This window comes from Uranotaenia lowii, chromosome 2 (genome assembly GCF_029784155.1).
Source record: "Uranotaenia lowii strain MFRU-FL chromosome 2, ASM2978415v1, whole genome shotgun sequence".
Lineage (NCBI taxonomy): Eukaryota > Metazoa > Arthropoda > Insecta > Diptera > Culicidae > Uranotaenia > Uranotaenia lowii.
This window is the reverse complement of record NC_073692.1, coordinates 45,193,464-45,211,952: the sequence shown is the minus strand read 5'-3', so window position 1 is coordinate 45,211,952 and position 18,489 is coordinate 45,193,464. Positions and strand designations below refer to the sequence as shown.

Sequence of the window (18,489 nt, the reverse complement as noted above, 5' to 3'; positions counted from 1 at the left end):
TCATGACAGCTAAGTATCTTTCTGATGTTAAACAACAATGTGCAGTGTATGCGGAAAACATAAAATTTGCATAGTTCATTTCGAATAAGTGTTTTAAGATGCAAATATAGCTGAAATTATTCAGAATGATTGAGCGATCACTTCCTATAACCGCACCTACATTTTTGTGAAGAATTTTTAAGCTTATTCTATGTGTTTGGGCAGTAGGCCAATCACGCTTAGTTCCGACCGAAAACCAACGAAAAATTCAGATTGTGAAGTTTTCTTAGGTTTCATTACCAACCGACTAGTAGGCGAGTGTTTCCCTACTAGGATAGCAACAATAAATCACTAAGGAAAATCAACAAGTGAAGATTAAGTTCATTTCAGTTTTGCCTTTTGTCGAATAAAGTCCACTTTTGTAAAACAATTTTTTGAAAGTTCAACAATCAAGAAGCCCCGGTCCAGCCAGCAAGCGGTCCAGAATTCATCATCGAGTCATTGGCGTCAAATATCAAGGAGTTTTGTTACGATTCCGAAAACGGTTTGGTATTCGATCGATGGTTGCAGAAGTACGAGGACCTATCCTTGAAAGACGGAGAAAATCTGGATGCAGAAATTCGCCTGCTGTTGAGGAGCCTCAGCATTAACGTTCACGAAAAGTGTGTGAATTTCTGTCTGCCAAACCATCCACGTGAGTTTTCTTTCGCCGATATCGTCACTAAGTTGAAACAGTTGTTTGGTGTTCGAATTTCCATTTTCAATAAGCAATATTAATGTTTTCAACTTACGAAGAACGGAGAAGATGATTACGTTACCTACGCTGGAATCGTGAATAAACGCCAAATTTGGCGCGAGACCTTAGTCCTAGGATCATTTTTAGCCTAGCCTTTTCGTCATTTATGATATTCTCATGGACATTGTTTCTTAAAAATTTTAAGCGGCTTTATCGGTGAGTATTATTATAGATTTGAAATAATAGATGGATAGACCGTAGGAAGAAAGTTACTAAGGTGTTGAAAAGAGCGATGAGCATTTTGTTTAGAGGCTTGACCACATACTGGAATTTTTGTCCCTCACCAATCAGCCGGCACTTCGTTTTGCGATGCAGTTGACTAATCTGGAAACACATAGCTGGTACGATTGCTTAAGGCAAAAAAAGTGATTCACTGCTGTTTCCGGGTGATACCTCCATACCAGATTCTGGCGAGCCGGTTAAGTGCAGTAGATCGGTGAGTCGAAAATTAAAATCGGATCCAAGAAGAAAACGGAACAAATTCCCATTTTTCTTACGCCAACCGTACGGGAACAAAAGAACGGTCCGTATACAAGAAGAGCACGGAAAAAAGATTACTGCAAAGTCGGTGAGTCCAACATTTAAACCAATTTGCGAAACAAAACGAATTATAATTTTATTCGTTTGTGCCTACCAGATACGCCCACCACGAGGCATACAAAATCACTTGGAAAAAGGAAAAGAAAGCCTAAAAAGAGCCCCTAGTGAAAAGGGTGAGCAACATCAAGAAAATCAATATGGCCAGGGTTTCAAAACGAAAATGGCCACAGGGATCTTTTTCTTCTTCTCTTTGTTTTCCTTTTGCAGTTTTCGTCTTCGTAGTTTTATGGGTCCTCTCCGCATCTTCTCCACAACTGACAACAACACGGGTGGTTGCATCATCCGAAGGCCGAACGGCTACCGAATCCGCAAGCCGAACAGGAACCGGACAGTGACCGAGTCCGTGAGCAGAACCCGCAAGCTGACCAGGAATCGTCGTAGTGGAGCAAAATCCGCTCAGGAGGGCGACACAAATTTTAAACGCGCATGGCGCAGCGTTTACCTCCAGTTTCCGGGAGCAAGATTCTCCTCATCATCCAGCCATCGAAGCGTGGGAGTCAACCGGCACTGTTCAGAGCCAACCACGCGCGAGTACCATCGCATGGTTTATTGTTGACCGAATGAGCGTTTTCGCTACACATGCGATGCCATTCCGGAGAGGACATGATGTAAGTGCACAATCACGACTTATTTTCAGCATTGCACATGTTGAGCGGGAGGAGCAGGAGAAAAAAAGAAAGAAGAAAAACTTCTATCTTCTCCTTTGAGCCAATTTTCTTCTTGTGTCTTCTTATGTCTGACGTGTCATTTTATGCCTTAGATCTCAGGCCTTGGCCAGGTCTCAAGTACTCAAGTCTCATGTCTTATGTCTCAAGTATAAGTTATCATGTCCCAGATCCAGATCTTAGATTTCAGGCATCATGTCCAAGGTCTAAGAGGTCTTAAGTGTGAGGTAAAAGGCTCCATGTTTCATTTCCTAGGCCTCAAGTGTCAAAGTCTAAGGTGTAGGGTTTTATGTCCCAAGTCCCAGGTCTCGGGTTACATGACTAATTGTCCCAAGTTTCACAGTTTCAGAGAAAGTGCGTTTATTTACACGGTGTTTTGCGATTAGCACGAATTTTTTACACGTGTAAATAACCTTTGGTGTACTTATTTAAAAACGTAAAATCGTTCGAAGAAAGTAATTTGAGCATCGTCTATTCGAAAGAAGTTTATCAGACCTAAGAGCCTAAGAAGTTTATCAAGAACGAAGTGAGGTCAACGTTAACATTGTTTATTATGTTAGAGTGAAAAAGCGAATAGTTTATAGGGAACTGTGATATACAGAGGAACAAGCATCGGTTATATTTTTCAATGGTTTTAATAGCTACAGTATTTTAAGATAGTTAAGTTTATGTAGTTCAGAAGAGCAAATTCCTAATCCAAAAACAAACATTAAGAAAACGTTAAAATAGCATCATACTTCATATGTTGTGTTCAATGATTTGCTTCATTTATCATCCAAATTTACCGCTAACGAGTAATACATATACGAGTGTTTCTATTATATGCTGCATCTAATCATTTAACTGCCGTAGCCCTCGCCGTCCAGAGGGATTTCAACGGGAAAATTTATTAAAACATACTTTTATCATTGAATGTGGATGAGTTAGCTCGCAAAAGTTAAATTTCATAAGGTGTCCTGTTTTGTACATACCTTGAGAAGTACAGAAAAAAACTGTGTGTTATTTTTAGTGTCAGAGGTAAATAAACCGACGCATCTGTGATTAACGTGATCACACAAAATTTAAAATAAAGAGCTTGAACAAAAAAACAACTGATAAGCGCTGTGAAGGTACCCACAGAACCCAGCTTATCAGTCAGTCAGTTTTTGTGTATCACTAGAAAATGGCTTTGCTTGTTGCCCTATTTTACTCGTGACTGTCCGGACAGCCACCAAAAAGAGTGATCGATAGTTTGAGCTGAGATCATAATCGACGATATTATGTTGTAAATATGTTTCACTTAACTATGTCATACGCGAACATGTGCTCACATGTGATCGACCATCAATTGGTGAAAGCTGACTGTTTGGTTCATTCATAACTCAAAAGTTCATATGGAACAGGAAAAGATCGATAGTGAGTAACGAAAATGTATACTGTGATTGTAAATCGTACTCTCAAGATATGTGCAAAATTAACCATAAGAAATTGTTTGTTAGAACTATTATGTAACTTTCTACTGGGATAACTTGTTTATGAAAAACAAAGTTTGTGGTTGTACGGATGTTTAATTTACTCTTCAACTAAGAAATTGTTACAAGGAAACTAAAAATTGGCTGGAAACACAGGTACAAACTTCTATAAAATAAATCATATGTGAAAGTATTAATTTTTGTTTTTATTTAGGAGTTTTAGAGTGAACCATCCAAAAAATGTTGTCCATCTATCGAATTATTATTAATTATCTTTTGCTTCATGATTTTCTTTTGTTCTTCTATCCGAAAATTGTTTGTACTTTGACAAGTTTACACTTTACTAGTTTTGCTTCTTTTTTCAAATAGTGGTTCACTATGTGCGGTTAAAAAAATGGAGCTACTGAAAAAAGTATAAAAAACCTACATATAACAAAAATATATTGCAAGGCAAAAAAGATCTCCGGAAAAATAAACGTTACCAGAATATGATGTTGGTTATGTCTTACATGGCTAAATGTTTCTTAATGAGCTAATATCACAGAGTACAGTCAAAGAAATAGTTCTCACTTGCGAACCCGGCAGAAAACACGTTCTGTAGCAAAACACGGAAATGTTCCGACTGCCAGGAGAACCGCCCTATCCCACTGAGTGTACTAGAATACTGTTAATGTTTGTCAGCGAATACCCAATCCAGAACTACGTTTTCGTTTGATTTTACTTATTCTGGAGTAGAGCTTTTCAATATCGGTATTCACTCAAAGAGTTTGCTTTTTATTCTAAATTCGACCAATAGATAGATCATATTTAGGGCTATACGTTCTCCAATTAACCTCGTTATCAGAAAAGCAACTTACTGACAAACAAAATCAGGGGCAATTTCACCAACTGGCGACTGCAATCTGAAATGTAACTGACCCTAGCATATTTTTTCTTTTCATTTACTTCATAACACATTTTGACCATAGAATGGTCTCATCAAATCAGAGATTTCAACATTCAATTGTTGGATTATCAATTTCACTTCATTTGCAGTCTGGAGTACAAGCATATTTCTAAGTTTATTCTAGAACATTGATTGATATCTTTGTTAATATAAGAGCATTCTTAAAAATCTAAGCAAAAATTCTCTTCCAGTTATTGTGTTGTTTATATAATATGCTTCTTTACCAGTTGGCTACGCATTGCCAGCATCGCGCACTCACTGTTACGTGAATTCTCACACCGCAGCTCTCACCTGCCTTCACGTAACGGTGCGGTGCTGTGAGGTGTTTACGAAAAATTGTTCAAAATATTTCTTAGATATTTTTTGCGGTAGATATATTTATTGGTTTCTTCAACTGTGTTTCTAGTTCTGCTAATTATCGTGAAACGAAACTTGAAAACCGTTTATAAGACCTTACTTTTCATTGAAGAAAAACAAATTTGTTTGCCTAGCATTAAGATGATTTTAGTATGTATGCATTGTTAAAAAAAAAAAAGAAAAGTAAACCTGATTCCTTAAGTGCTATTTCTCTGTAGATAGATAATTGTCTGTTAAGATTTCTGTCCCGAAAGGAAGTCGAAAAGCATCAAAGTGGAAATTATCGTTGCTTTCATGAAAATAAGGTTTGATCTGTATTTCGGACTGTTAAGACATTACCACGCACCGCGTCCGTCTCGTTGTCCTTTGTAGTTTAATAGCATTCTTCATCCTCCATAGCGAAATCGCTGTTGAATCCAGAATCAGCATAAACCGAGCTGTAACGACAAACAGTCTAGATAAGAATCTATTCTAGGGAGTTGTTGCTAGAACATCCAAATCCTATTCAACCGAGGAATTGATAAAGATTTTTATCACTTTGAACTCTGAGGCTTTTAGAGTATGATTCAACGGGCATTCGTTTCCCTCAAGCTATTTGTAAATGCAGTCATTTTATCAAGTCTTTGCATCTACCAGATACAGTTCCTAATATCTTAACCATTTGAAGAACCATTATCGGCTGTTATCTATTTTCATCGTTTTTGTCTAGGTTCACGAAATCGCTTCATGACGATAAGAATTAGGCCAGTAGCTTTAGATGAATGGTTTACTTTCTCATACACATCACCCAAAAAAAAAAGACATGAAAAAATACTTACTTGATGGCCCGGCACGTGAAGAAGACGATGCGCTTAAGCTTCTTGTTGTAGAAGAAATAGTTGAATGACCACAGACAACCGGGCTCTCCGAACGGGTCGGAATTCAGGTCCGGATTGTAGCTGTAGATGTCGCAGTCGTTCAGCGAAATTTCGTCCTCGATGGTGGACCAGAGAGCGGTACGAATTTTGTGGTACTGCTCGCCGGCCACCGCCGACAGGTTCCCCTCGATCGAGTTCAGGACCCACTGCAACGACGGTTCCTTGCTGAATTCGTGACTCTGGAAACGAGTTGAGATGGAAAGAAATACCGTTGAGTTATCAGCATCAATGTTGGACTTCAAGATAGAATAATTACAAAAACGTTTTTCTCAGCTACAGGACCTAGGTAACTGCCATGATAAATCTAAGAAAGGAATGTTTCGATCAACATGAATACTGGAAAAAGGTCGAGATCACAAGTTGGCTAATTTGTGCGAAAACGTCCATGGAGTTGTGGAATCCCGGACAGCCCATTCCAGATTTCATCTCGAGATTGGCGCACAACTGATTTGATTGCTAGCTAGATCATGTAAGTAACGGTTTTTCTCATACATGCTCATACATGGCTTTCTTGATGAGAGAGCAAAGAGGACATATCTCAATATGTCAATTAAGTATTTTATTACTAGCTGACTTGGTGTGCTTTGCTCACTTTCTTAAAATAAATGAAATTTTTGAAAATTATCCATTTTTTGTAGGTATAATCTTACATATGTTGAGAAATCATTTCACTCGGGAACTATCGGTTAGATGCAAGTCGAGTGAATTGAACACAATATCAATTTGACATTCTACAAACAATAACACAGCCACATGTGGAGACTTCATCTGTCAGCTGTCATCTGTCAAACGGACAACTTGCACGGAACATTGCACGAGATTGGATACAATGTTTGATACAATATTGAACGGAATCTAGTGGACAACTGGATTAAATGTTCATGGTTCTACAAATAGGAAATAAGCACGTGGAAGAAAGTGCATGAAATAAATATAAACATCACTAATGTAACCGATCTAGTTATAAGCTATACCTTGTGTTCGTCTCAAATAAAGTTACCTTAAACCTTAAACAAGAGTTTCAAATCGCGTTTTTAATCGATTACTCTATCAATCTTAACAGGTTATGGGCCCAGTGGGTAATTGGGATGTCATAACCTATCCATCTTAACAGGTTATGGGCCGAGTGGGTAACTGGGTTATAATAACCTGTACACCTTAACAACATATCAATTTATTTCCATTGGTTAATTAGTACTTGAGCAATACAACAAAATTATATGGGACCCGCTCATCCCCTCCCCTCTCGCCACTGCAGCCGGAAGGGTTTATGACAATCTTAGAAACATATCATCTCATACCCAAATATCTTCCCATGCCAAATTTGATTCCATTTGTTGATTAATTCTCAAGTTATGCCTACAAATTGTATTAGGGCCCCTGTCCCTCCTATAAATATGAAAGAATATTGGACGAAAGTAGTGTTTCAAATAACAAATAATAATAGAACCATTTCTTGTGCTCTAATCTTTTTCCAGTTTGGGATGGAAGCCTTCCTACCCTCTTTCAATATAATGTCTTCAATAAAATAACGGGGGGGTTTCAAATAATCATACAACCATTTCTCGTATCATATGCTCACGAATGTCAAATTTGGTTCCATTTGCTTGATAAATTCTCAAATTATGCAAAAAATTGTTAATAGAGACCTTCCCCGGCCTCAAAAGCACCCATCTGCCAAGTTTCAAGAAAATCGGTGCAGTAGTTTGCGAGTCTACTCTATAGGAGAAAGACAGACAGACAGACATACGTGTAGGATCGCCTCTCGATGATAAGTGTTGTGATCAGGCTTGGCAAAAGTCATCGTCATGAGGCGTGAAGCTGTGACTGTGAAGCCTCTTGGTCCGTCAAACTCAATTGACTGTTCCTTAACGACCAGTCACTTCGTTTGCCAGTCATTCATTCCCCAGTCATTTGAAGCTAAAATAATAACCTACACGCAGAAAAAAGATTTTTTATTTCAAAGGAAAGTGCAGCAAAAACAAAGGATTTTTTCCTTTGATTTTGGGATAAATAAAAATTCCATTGGTTCAAGGACATTTTCCTTTGTTTCAAAGAATTTTTCTTTTGAAAAATCTTTGAGTCAAAATCTTAATGCTTTGAAACAAAAAACAGTTTCATTTGATGCAAAGTCTTTTTCGTTTGCTACAATGTAATTTAGATTTAGATTTAAAAGGATTGGTTCATTGATCTATTTCCTTTTATTCCAATTGGAAGAAATATTTTCTGTTGTTCAGAAGTTCCAATTAGGAATTTTGAACAATAAAAAGAAACAATTTACATCTTAAATTCATTTTTATTACAAACTTAACACAAACACTGCTTCACTATAATGGAATTAACCGGTCCTAAATTTTGGCCTGAGGGCATTCTTCTTGGACCGCTCAATAAACTTCCGGAAGCAACTCCGGTCATCCAACTGGTGATTGCCGCTGAAAATCGGCCCGAAGATAATCAGACCGCTGGATTTTGGGCGGAATCAGCCGTGGTCCTGTAACAATGCAAAAGTTTATATAAAATCTTAAATATTCACTTTTTGACTAATGGATTAACACGCACTTACCATGGTATGCATTCCTCATCCTGAATCCTCCTAAATAGCTATCTCTGATTCACTAGTTTTGATTTTTAACACGACCGGCCAAACTTTATTCGAAATTCGGTACTTGCTCAATCCAAATTATCTTCTAAGTTTGAAGTTTTAACTTAATGAAATTATTCCTTTCTGTTGAAAACATTTTTCTTTGGTTGAAAGAAAATTTACTTTGTTTCAAAAGACATTTGCAATTGAAAAAATGTCTTTTGAATCAAAGAATTTGTTTAAAATCAAATTCCAAAATTATTCAGTTCAAAAAATTAATTCTTTCTTTCAAAAATTATTCATTTGAATCAGAACGAGAATTCATTGATTCAAAGAAAACAGGAGTTTGATTCAAAAAACTGAGTGTTTTGAATCAAAGTCAGTTTTGTTTTGTTTCAAAATCCAAGTTTTCTCTGCGTGTAGTCAAGCAATCGCATTCAAACGACCGATGACGAAAAAGAAACGCATTTATTATTATTGTTGCTCCTGCCAGCAAGCCGAAGACGACCGAAGACGAACAAGAAAAGCATTTATTATTATTGTTGCTCCTGCCAGCAAGCTCGTTTTCAGTTTTTTATTGCTATTGTTGCTCTCTGCCAGCAAGTCGTTCAATTAGTTGTACCTGCCGTCAGCAGCCGATCGAAGTGTGAAGAGATTTGCCAGTCACTCTCAGGAGAAACTTTGACCATGTGTAGGAGCTTCGCCAGTCGATGATGGAGAAATGTTGATTGTTGTCGTGCTTTATCCGTCATGCGAGTAGTAAGGCTGATGTCATGCTGAAGCAACTAGCAACGCAACGCAACGTTCCAATAAGATTGCGTTGCAACGCATTGGTATGTCATGCTGGCGCGAAATGTGACTTTGAAATTCCCTACAAATCATCACTTCTCTACATCTGATAATGCTTTGAATCGTCTCCTTTCTTTCGGGAGCCATCAAAAACTCATCAAATCACGACCCGGATTGCAAGAATGCCAAAATTTGAACCGACAAAATTCCTTGTTTTTTTTGCCGGAACTAAGAATTCATGAAAATTTTCTCGCCGATTAAGATATTTTTTAGTTTATTATCACAAGTTAGGACAGATCTTCTTACTATTGTGCTTAAAACCCGGAATCACTGCTTCAAATCGAGAAAAAACAATATTCCTATTGGATTTCCTACTAGTCGCGCTACAAAACACATTGGCATCAGATTGGTCGCGCTATACAAAGCGACCAGTATGACAGGTCTGCGCGATTTCCATGGAGATCAAATGAGAGCTGGTTAGTCGTGTGAACGTTGCGTTGTAGGTCGCGTTGCTAGTTGCTTCAGCATGACATCAGCCTAAGGCTCCGTCAATTGAGAACAGTGCCAGTTGTTTGATGAAACAAAACTAGTTGAGTCAAGCGTGACGGGCGAAATTTACCATCACTGGTTGTGATTGTCTACATCAGTGGTTTTCAAAGTGGTCCCTACCGCCCCCTTGGGGGCGTTGAGAGCTTCCAGGGGGGCGGGGAGCTCAATTTTTGAAATTTGGGGGGCGTTAAAAGGGCTCAGGGGGGCGGTGAGGTCGTACTTCATATTTTCACAAATCACGACACAATGTAGATTAGAAATAATAACTAGTAAGTTCGATGCAAAAGAATAAAATTACGTTACAGAACTATACATCAGGTTCAAGATTAAAATATCTATAATTGCATAAAGCTGCAAATAAATTTTTGCTCTAATTTTTTTTTTAAATTGTCCCAGATTTTGTATACGCTGTATATGTGGATCTTGTTTTGTAATTTTTTTTTATACTTAAAAAGATCAATTTTATATGGCTGCTCCTGATAATCTTTGAAATCTATTGTATCAAAAAATCTGCAAAACAAAACTTCGAAAGAATCTGTATAAAAAGGCATTATCTGTGATTAAGTAATAGATTTTTTGGAAAGAAAATATGAAGGATTTTTTTTGTTGCATAATTTTGAACAGGACTCAAATTCAGATATCAAGAAAAATACTATTTTGTTCGTTATTTTACCGGCTTGATAATAAGTTTGTATTCAATTATGCTAATTAATGGTGAATATAGAATTTTGTTTACCAAAATTTAAGATATATGATTTTATATCAAAACAAACTAATCAATCATTTCAAGTAAATTTCCAGGAAACTTTACATAGAATTAAGTTATTACTGGAGGTTATGCAATATGAATGAGGCCCTTAGAGTAAAAAAGGTATAAATGCATAAAAGCTGATTTCGAGAAAACAAGTTGATATGTTTGGTCATTTTTCAATAATTTGCCTTTATCTTTCGAACAAATAGTATGCAAATAAAATTCTAAAAATCTGAAAAATACGGAATATAGTTTGAAACATGAAGAATCGTTTGACATTATCTAATCAAAATCGAACGATTTTACACTTATAAAACCCCCTACCCATTTGGCTCTGAGAACCTCATATAAATTTGAATGAATTTTGAGTTTAGTCTTACAAGAACACAAAGCCAAAAGCTAATGGTTTTTAACAATCGAGATTATAATTTTTTTTTTAATTTCTGAAAATTTGCCCAGGGAGGCGCTGAGCTCGAAAATTTTGCAAAAGGGGCGGTGAGTGAAAAAAGTTTGGAAATCACTGGTCTACATCAATAACAAATATAAGTTTATGGATAATCAAAGACGGCATTGAAAAAGATGAAGGAAGTGATTTGACAGTTTAGGAGTGAAAACGTGAAAATTAGAAGCTTAGTATTTGATAGAAGAATAAACGTTTCCAAATCGGGAAATGATTTAACTGCACTCTACAAATTGGCGACGAGGATGGGATGTGAAAACGTTGATGATTTACTGATACGAATCTTCCACCCAAAGAAATCAGATTTATTCGATATTTCCCTAGGTGGTAGCTGTACTGTACCTGTACCGGCAGTTGCAGTACACATTATTTTTCGTTCCTCGCAACCTGCTGTGAACTACAAATTGGTAATTGTGAAAGCAATGCGAAAATCTCGAGGGATTTTTATGATTGAATGTCAGTTTCATGGGATGATGATTGCATCCTTAGTAAGTATATTGAAAGTAAAGTTCCTTGTGTGAAATTCGAAATACTTTAGTACTATTATGATGAAATGAACTATGGAAAGCAAGAACTTTATATCATTTTAAAAGTATAATTCAACGTGAGCAAATGGCTTCAGTGTTTCTAGACATATAGGGAGCTTTTGATGCAGTTTCAATAGAGGTGTTGTCAGACAAATTGCACTCCCGGGGTCTGCCTCCTCTATTGAACAACATCTTATACAGCTTGCTTTGTGAGAAACATTTGAACTTTGCTCAGGGAGATATTGCAATTAAAAGGACCTCTTACATGGGCCTCCCACAGGGTTCATGTTTGAGTCCACTTTTGTACAACTTTTACGTAAATGACATCGACAGTTGTCTCTCTGAAGGCTGCACTCTAAGACAACTTGCAGATGACGGCGTGGTGTCTGTCACAGGTTCTACTGAGTCTCATCTGCTCAGACCTTTACAAGATACTTTAGACAGATTGTCATCCTGGGCTTTGGGGCTTGGGATTGAGTTTTCTCCTCAGAAAACGGAGATGGTTGTTTTCTCTAAGAAACGTAGACCTGCTCAACCTAAGCTTCAACTTCTAGGCCGAACGATCACTCAACCGAGGTGTTTTAAGTATCTTGGGGTTTGGTTTGATTCCAAGTGTACTTGGAGAGCCCACATTGAGTATCTGAAAGGAAAATGCCAACAAAGAATGAATTTTCTCCGATCAATCACTGGCACCAGGTGGGGAGCCCATCCAGAAGATCTTTTAAAATTGTATCGAACAACTATTCTCTCAGTGATGGAATATGATAGCTTCTGTTTCCAGTCAGCTGCCAAAACTCACCTCCTCAAACTCGAGCGTATCCAATACCGTTGTCTTCGCATCGCTTTGGGCTGTATGCCCTCAACGCACAACATGAGTCTTGAAGTTTTGGCAGGAATACTCCCTTTGAAAGATCGATTCAATCTACTATCACTTCGGTTCCTCATCAGGTGTGAGGTCATGAACCCACTGGTGATTGTAAATTTTGACAGGCTACTTGAGCAAAATTTTCAAACCAGGTTTATGTCTATATACCATGTCATCATGTCAATGCAGGTAAATCCTTCTTCATTCTCTCCAACTCGTGTTTGTAGCCCAGACTACGATCATTCTTCTGTCCAGTTTGATTTGTCTATGCAGCAGGAAATTCGTGGAATCCCGGTCCCTCATCGCTCCCTTCTGATTCCAAGAATTTTCGAAGCTAAATATAGACACGTCGATGCTGATAAAATGTACTTTACTGATGGATCACTTATAGAGGAATCAACAGGATTTGGAGTGTTCAACGAAATATCTAGCGCCTCTTACAGCCTCGAGTCACCATGCTCTGTGTATATAGCAGAGTTAGCAGCTATTCATTGTGCTTTGGACAGTATAGCTTCAAGGCCAGTTGGGCACTACTTTATTGTAACGGATAGTCTGAGTTCTGTTCAAGCAATCCACTCAATAAAACCGGGAAAGCACTCGCCATACTTCTTCGAGAAGATACGGGATAGTTTGAGTGCTTTATCAAAACGTCGCTTTATCATCACCTTTGTTTGGGTTCCCTCTCATTGCTCGATAGAGGGTAATGAGAAGCAGACTCTCTGGCAAAGGTGGGGGCGATGGAAGGCGACACGTACTAGCGTGAAATTGCCTTCGACGAATTTTACTTTTTAGTTCTAAAAAACTCTCTTGTCAACTGGCAGCGCAAATGGGACGAGGATGACAAGGGTCGGTGGCTGCACTCGATTATACCAAGGGTAAGCCTTAAACCATGGTTTAATAGATTGGACCTGAGTGGAGATTTTATTCGTATATTTTCCCGTCTCATGTCCAATCATTATTCCTTAGACGCGGTACTCTATCGTTTGAATATTGCTAGCAGCAATTTGTGTAGTTGCGGCCAAGGTTACCACGACATCGAGCATATTGTTTGGTCGTGCGAGGTCCATCTTGTCGCTAGAACGAATTTGATAGACTCCCTTCGGGCCCGAGGAAAACCACCCTATGTTCCAGTGAGAGATGTGCTGGGTGTGAGAGACTTGGACTACGTGTTCGAAATATATCTTTTCCTAAAAGCTATTGATCTTCGTCTATAATTTCTTCTAATTTTCATATTTCCCTATCTATCTTCTTTTTCCTTTAAAATTGAACTAGATATAAGCACACAATTGTTATCAAACAAAACGAGTTTGGCTCCTTAAAGTCTAAAGGTATGAGCCGTTTCAAATAAAGAATTTACAAAAAAAAAAAATGTATAATTCCGAATTTTTAACGGCATTTCGGTTTCAATGACTTAAGGTGGATGTGAGTAGTCAATCAAGCTAAGCTAAGTGAAAGTAAAGTTCCTTGTGTGAACACAAGTTGTTTGCGTGAGCGCAAATCGCCTGTTGCGAAGTTCCTTGTGTGAGCATAAGTTGTTTGGGTGAGCCCAAATCATGTCCTGTAGCAGAGTTCCTTGTGTGAGCACAAGTTGTTAGCGTGAGCGCAAATCATGTGCTGTTGGGAAATTCCTTGTGTGAGCACAAGTTGTTAGGGTGAGCGCAAACTATTTCCTGCTGCGAAAAAATTGCGTGAGCGCAGATGAGATGCCGTTAGATGCGTGAGAGCTAACGGAGTACTGCGTGAACGCATATGTGTGATGTTTGCGTGAGTGCAAACGGGGAGACGAGTTCTTCAAATTGTTTTTGCGTGAGCGCAAAGAGCTATATGAGCAAGCACATTTTGAAATACATATATCTGGTGATTATGTGTGGGCATTAAAATGCATGTGTGGGCACATGAAAATGACATTTATCTAATACCGTATTTTTTTTCACCTGGAGGCAAACCAGAGGCAACCTAGGTTCGCTCTAACTGCTGTCATCGTGCTCATTTATTGCTCTAGAGGCAACCTAGGTTCGCTCGAAAAACGGACGGAGTCGCCCTGAGAAGAAAGTCAGTTTTGCGAGAAGTTCACCAATACTCTCAACGTTGTTGTCAAAACATTAAACAGCTGTTTTTGGCTGAAAGCAAAACAGTTGAAATAATGAACGGGAAAATGATTATAGTAATCCGTAATATTTCTGTCAAATGCTGCTCTCCCGTTTGATTTTAAATGGTGTATTGTGTTGACCTGGACCCAACTTATGCAAAGATAAAAAAAAGTTGAAAGGTTTAATATCAATTTTTAAACATTAATTTTTGTGCACCAAACAGGTGGGTTGCTCATTTATTGAGAAATTCGTGTGCTTAGCAAATGTTCAACAATAAAAAAAAAATCCGTTCATTTTAGCTCCCACAATTTGAAATTTAAAATACAAATCAGTGCATGTTTTTTTTCAATTGGCAAATATTTTTTGATTTTTCTAATCCCCAGTAATCACATTTTTAGCACCTTCACTGATATTCAAAAAAATGTTGAAGAAAAACCTAAAAAAATAGGTTTCGATTGATAGACTTCCTGCGAAAGCTGAAAGCCCTATTGCTCTACGATCATCTCAACACATTGTGGATCAAATACAAGAAATCTCGTTTCTTCGCTTGCCGCGAATGTGGTACTTTTAGAAGCATAACTCCAATGTTATAAATTTCATTGTTTTGTAAATTCTTTGTTTGAAACGGCTCATACCTTCAGGCTTTAAGGATCCAAACTCGTTTTGTATTTTTACAATTTGTATTTTTAGCTTAACACTAGTCTAGACGAAAAAGGTGGATAGAAAGGGAAATATGTCAATAAAAAATTACATGATAAAAGTCTTTTCTATAAAATTTAATACAACACGTTCGGTAACCCAAAAAAAATAAATTTGTAAAAAAAAAATTTCCAGCGCGTACTGAAAAGTATGCCGAATTTCGGTGTTTCCCGGCTTTAGATTGCTTCGCGGTTTTATGTGTTAAAAGTAACAATATTTTCCACAATCTTAGGGCATATTAAACATTTTTGCTGTTATGTTATGTAATTAACCTCATAAGGAATGTTTTGTTAAAATGTATCCCCGTTCGAAGCAGTTTGAATTAATTGTCAACATGTTTTTTGCCAAAATCATGTTGAAAAAATGTTCACCATATATCAAACATGTGGACGTGCCACATCACTATTTGAAGGGATGCCAAACAACGTTTCTTATGTTATGTAATTTGGGGATTTTTTTCATGCTTGAAATAACATTTATTTTAATTTATTCAAGCAACATAAATAACATTTATATTTGCTCTTATGCAATAAATCAAGGAACAAGAATGGATCACAACATTTTTTCCCATTTGTGTCCCGATACGCCTCTATGTCCCTATTCACCCAATTTACGAAAATTAAAATTTAAATTATTTTATTTATAAATTTCATTAATTTTACCAGGTGTAGCAAAGCACTCCGGGTCAGCTATAAATTATTAAAACATGTAGGGGCGTTATTTACCCCCTATTGTTGGTTTGGACCTTGGTTGTATGTTAACTTCCAACAGAGATGTACAACTCTTTCATCTGAGTTCAAATAAAATGCTTAAAGTGGAGAAGCGTACTGATACAGCTCAGAAACAAAAGTGAAAACGCTATCCGTAGATATGTATTTCTTTCTCCCAGCATTTCTTCGAAAAAACATTCGACCTTATGATACAGAAGGCACAGTTGCGTACGTTCGTACTTGGAATAGGCCAATGTTCCGTGTTGAAACGTTCCTTCATCTGTGTGTTGGTGTATTACATTACTTTATCCGAGCCCCGTGCCCATGCCCGTACATAGTATTTTAACTGACGTAGTGGTACGTCCATCGGTGGAAGCTACGGTTCGAAAACCGGCCGCCCATCGATGACTGTGGCTCTATGAGGTTGAAAACTAGCTACAGTTACTACGGCTGGCTGTTTAAAAAAAAAATCAAAGCAGCGTTTCACAACATGAAGATGATCGATCATCGAAACAATAATTTAAAATACAGTTTTTGAAATAAGCCATCAAGGCCTCAGGAAAATTTATATTTTCTTGAACAGTCAATCTATGTTTTGTTCAAGGTCATAAGGGACAAGAAGGAAGAGTTACCTTTTATTGCGGGGCATGTTTGCGCAAAAACGAGCAAGTGAAAAGCAAAACAATCACACAAAAAAAAAAAACAAAATCAGCTTCCATGTACCATCTAGATGTATACACTTGTTTCTTATCCGCCTGGGCAATGAACGGACGCCCGAAGAAAATAAACAACAAAAATATGTCCTAAAAATAGAGCAGGTACCAAACCCCGTGGTGAGAACGAAAACGCTTTCTTCGATTCTCTTCCTGTACCTCTATTACAGTTTGAGCTGCTCGTTGGAGGTTTGGTTTCGTTTGCGCATTAATTTATTTTACTTTGGGTGCTGTTCAAAACAAACAAAGTAACAAATAATAAACCCAAGTGTGATGGTTTTTTTTTATTGTTGGTTAATGGGATGCATTCTGGTGCTCGTCAAGCGACAAAACAATGTTTGTCACACAATAAGAATATTATACAATTTATGAGAATCTCTCAAGTATGTCAACAATAAGTAGGTAAATACCTATCAGACGATTTGTTGATGGAAGTACTTGTACTATGAAGCAGAATGATGTAGAATAAAGTGACTTACCTTGGCATCGCTAAAATCGTAATCCGGCTCAAACGCTGAGTTGAGCGTTGCGATCAAATAGAACAGCGTCTTGCGCGAAATAGTGTCGCATAGGGTGACGCCTTCGTCCCCTGAGAGGGAGCTACGCAATAGCTGGGGCGACAAATCCTGCAACGTTTGCGGTGGAGACAGGGCTTGCAAATCAGCCGGACCCTGCTCGGAAGTGAACCGTTTGTACAGGGCCTTATCATTGCCAGCCATCTTGCAGCTGTAGCTTTCGATGCGCCCATGAATGGTCGCATCGCCCGTTTGCATATGCAGGGCATTATTGATAGCCTCAAAGCTAGTGCTTTCCAAGAGCTTCATATCGATTATTTATTTGGATGGGATGATGTGATTGATATATTTGTTTTTCTTCTAACAGTATCTAGTTTCAGTACTGCTTTGTTAATCTTATGTAACGGTTGTGTTTAGACAGAGTAATCGATCCTATACAATTTTGAACGTATTTTGAACAATTTTCAACACCCTCGAACGATGCCGTTGAGCTTACAAAACTAAGCTAATATGTTGATGTACAACAGAGGTTTGACGCTCTTCACAAAACGGAGCTGACCCTGCTTAACAGCTGTGATGGTGTGGCAACAAGCTAAAGACCTGCGGAAGAGCTGCTGAGTACTTGACCATCTTGGGTGACCTTTCCTTTATCAGACTGTTGTTAACTCGGGGAGCGATTCTGAACATGGTCTTCGGGTGTACACTCAGTCTCTTTTTTAATATCGTGGTACTGACGATTCGGCGATTACTGTTGTTCTGTATTCTCTGTGGGCACATTGAATACTGGTCTAGTCCGGCGGTAACTTAACAAATTACCGCTACTTTATCAACTGGACAATAATTCCTTGGATATCCAGTAATCAAAAACAATGATTAAATCACAAATAACGTTTCTGAGTTTATTATTCTTCTTGTCTGCTTTTAACACTGCGATACACAAGCTATATAGAAACAGTTAAAAAAATTTCGCTGTTTCAAGCAACAATCCCAAACGCGTCGTTTGTTCGATTTTGGGTTTACCTCAATTTCTCACCCTGGTGGTCTATTTTTACTTCACCGTCTTTCTCGCCCTTCACAGAGTCATAACAAATTAACTCACACAATCAAAGCATACTTCCCGATTGGCCAAGTTTGTCAACACGGCGCGAGAGAGATAGCACACATTCGGGGCTTTTGCGTTTTCCACACACTCACACAACCAATCGATTGCGTATCGTTTCACTAGCAAGGGAAACTCGGGTGCACCACTACAGCTACAAATAGTCGTACAAAGATGAGGACTTATATTTTTCCATCATTTTTGCTCTTGGTAAATTTAACCAGGCGATATTAAACCGTAAATTAACAACCGAAAACACTTTCCGAATACACGAAATATACGGTAGCACGTTCAGGGATGTTTCAGCACAATTTTAAGACCGATTTTAACCACTTTAGGATGCGATATTGAGCATAGGCTTGCGGATTTCGATTGGTATAAATCTTCCGATGATCGTTCTCAATGGCGTTCGTGACTAAAGTGAAGTTGA

The 18,489-nt window shown here is 38.0% G+C and overlaps 1 protein-coding gene and 1 long non-coding RNA gene across 3 annotated transcripts; one reads left to right on the top strand and one right to left on the bottom strand.

Moving 5' to 3' along the window:
- The first annotated feature begins 23 nt into the window (after nt 1-23).
- On the top strand, nt 24-5,337 carry LOC129745110 (uncharacterized). 2 transcript variants are annotated; one of them, XR_008737078.1, is made up of 4 exons: nt 24-931; nt 1,067-1,343; nt 1,413-1,488; nt 1,583-5,337. It is a non-coding gene; the product is annotated as an uncharacterized LOC129745110 (long non-coding RNA). The 2 variants fall into 2 exon arrangements; XR_008737077.1 differs by having other exon boundaries at nt 24-1,343.
- LOC129745109 (repressor of RNA polymerase III transcription MAF1 homolog) lies at nt 2,657-18,489 on the bottom strand. The gene is made up of 3 exons (XM_055737955.1): nt 16,925-18,489; nt 5,613-5,890; nt 2,657-5,231 (listed from the first exon to the last, which is right to left on the bottom strand). The coding sequence occupies exons 1-3, from the start codon at nt 17,267-17,269 to the stop codon at nt 5,168-5,170; spliced, it is 687 nt and encodes a 228-aa protein (XP_055593930.1). The 5' UTR covers nt 17,270-18,489; the 3' UTR covers nt 2,657-5,167.

Excerpts from the sequence above, each read along its gene's own strand:
- LOC129745109 (XM_055737955.1), bottom strand. The coding sequence starts at position 17,269 with ATGAAGCTCTTGGAAAGCACTAGCTTTGAGGCTATCAATAATGCCCTG. Across the intron at positions 5,891-16,924 it reads ACGATTTTAGCGATGCCAAG|AGTCACGAATTCAGCAAGGA; the intron begins GTAAGTCACTTT and ends ACTCGTTTCCAG. Across the intron at positions 5,232-5,612 it reads TTCACGTGCCGGGCCATCAA|CTCGGTTTATGCTGATTCTG; the intron begins GTAAGTATTTTT and ends TTGTCGTTACAG.